Consider the following 2082-nt stretch of genomic DNA (forward strand, 5'->3'; position numbering starts at 1 on the left):
AGTTTTATATAAATCAATTGTACGGTTTCAGTTTTCAGTAATAAAGGTTTTCTTGCCAACAGCCCAAACATTCAACTTACACCCCACCAATATCTCTTTCTCTCTAAACCAGCTAAACATAACCATTTGCAGCATACATATGGCAATTAAGTTTTCAATTACAGTTTTTACACTGAGAGTAATAGCATCATATTGCGTTAGCTTCACCATTAGTGGAATATTAGCGTGAGGGAAAGACCGGTTTGAAAATAAAGTGATAAGGTATTGGTGCATATGCTGCATGTCATAATTGTATATCTCTCTATCTGTCTACATGTGTATACACACACACACACATATATATAAATATATATATATATATATATATATATATATATATATATATATATATATATATATATATATATATATATATATATATATAGCAAGAAGGCACTAAAGCAGACAGCTTGGTAGATGGTTTTCCTTTATTTATCACGGCCTACGTTTCGAGATCATTGTCTCATCCTCAAGGCTAAAAATACAAAGTAAAATATACAAATACAGCAAGAAGATTTAGGATATATGTACAAATAAAATATGATAAGGTAAAACATCAGTGAAAAAGGTAAACCTAAAATAAAGTTGTAAAAAAAAAGAGAGAAAGAAATAGAAAATGTTAACTAACAGACCTTATTCCTCGAAGTTCAGTTGCTGTATGAAAAACAACAAACATAAGGTGGGGTGTAGTTTAAGCTATATACAGGGGCGTGGACGAGGAATGATTGTTCGAAGAGGGAACAAGCTTCTTGATCGCTAACGATTCGAGAATAGGGAGGTGGTGTTCGTGTTGACTGGTTAGTATAATCTTAAAATCATAATTTATTTTACTTTTGCCTAGTTTTATGTGGTTTCTAATATATATATATATATATATATATATATATATATATATATATATATATATATATATATATGGCAGGTTGAACATAGGAAAACTATGGTGCAGCCTCAGATAAAGTGGTGGAGGCTAAAAGACCAAGAGATGAGACAGAGTTTTAAAGAAAAGTTCCTGCACAGCATTAGATTAACAGATGATGTGAACATCTGGTGGTTAGAAAATGGCACAATGATACTGAGAACAGCAGAGGAGCTATTAGGAGAAATATCAGCTAGAGGACCACCTAATGATAAGGAGAGCTGGTGGTGGAACCAAGATACTCAAGATAAGGTAAAAAGGAAACGAGAAGCAAGGATAATAGATGAAAGGGATGAATCTGTGGAAAATGAAATGGTTTGGAAAATCGCAAATAAAGAAGCAAAAAGGGCTGTGGCAAGGGCAAAGGCAGAAGGAATAAATGAGATGTATGAGAAAGTAGAAACATCAGCAGCGGGTCAGAAGATGATCTGCAATATAGCAAAAAGAAGAGATAGAGCCACTAAAGATCTGATGCACATCAAACAGATCAAGGACAGAAATGGAAGAGTTTTGTCAAGGGAAGAATGTATAAGAGCAAGATGGAAGGAACATTTTTAGAAGCTATTAAACAAAGAGAACCCCAGAAGAATAAGAGAAGAGGGAAACCCACGAGTAAGAGCAGTTCCAGATATCACCAGAGAAGAAGTGAAGAGAGCACTTGACAAAATGAAAAATGGAAAGGCTGTTGGACCTGTTGGTATACCAGTTGAGGTGTGGAAATGCTTGGGAGGAGAAGGGGTTGATATACTATGGGACCTCTTTTCAAAGGTCTACCACCAAGAAAAAATGCCGGACAGCTGGAGAAATAGTATTATGGTCCCAATATATACGGGAAAGGCGGATATACAAGACTGCACAAATTACAAAGGGATAAAATTGATATCTCATACTATGAAGATATATGAACGAATTATAGAGAAAAGAATAAGGCGTGAAACAACATTAATTGAAGAACAACTAGGGTTTATGCCGGGAAAGGGTGCAGTAGATGCAATTTTTGCACTAAGGCAAGTAATGGAAAAACATGCAGAAAGACAGAGAGGGCTACATCTAGTATCTATTGATCTGGAGAAGGCATATGATCGGGTACCTAGGCAAGAAGTGTGGAGATGTATGAGAGAGAA

At 35.2% G+C, this 2082-nt stretch overlaps 1 protein-coding gene across 1 annotated transcript; it reads left to right on the forward strand.

Moving 5' to 3' along the window:
• The first annotated feature begins 979 nt into the window (after positions 1 to 979).
• Positions 980 to 1516, forward strand: LOC136844065 (uncharacterized). The gene has a single exon (XM_067113079.1). It carries the CDS (start codon positions 980 to 982, stop codon positions 1514 to 1516), a length of 537 nt encoding a protein of 178 aa, XP_066969180.1.
• The last annotated feature ends 566 nt before the right edge of the window (positions 1517 to 2082 follow it).

This window comes from Macrobrachium rosenbergii, chromosome 12, assembly GCF_040412425.1.
Source record: "Macrobrachium rosenbergii isolate ZJJX-2024 chromosome 12, ASM4041242v1, whole genome shotgun sequence".
Classification (NCBI taxonomy): Eukaryota; Metazoa; Arthropoda; class Malacostraca; order Decapoda; family Palaemonidae; genus Macrobrachium; species Macrobrachium rosenbergii.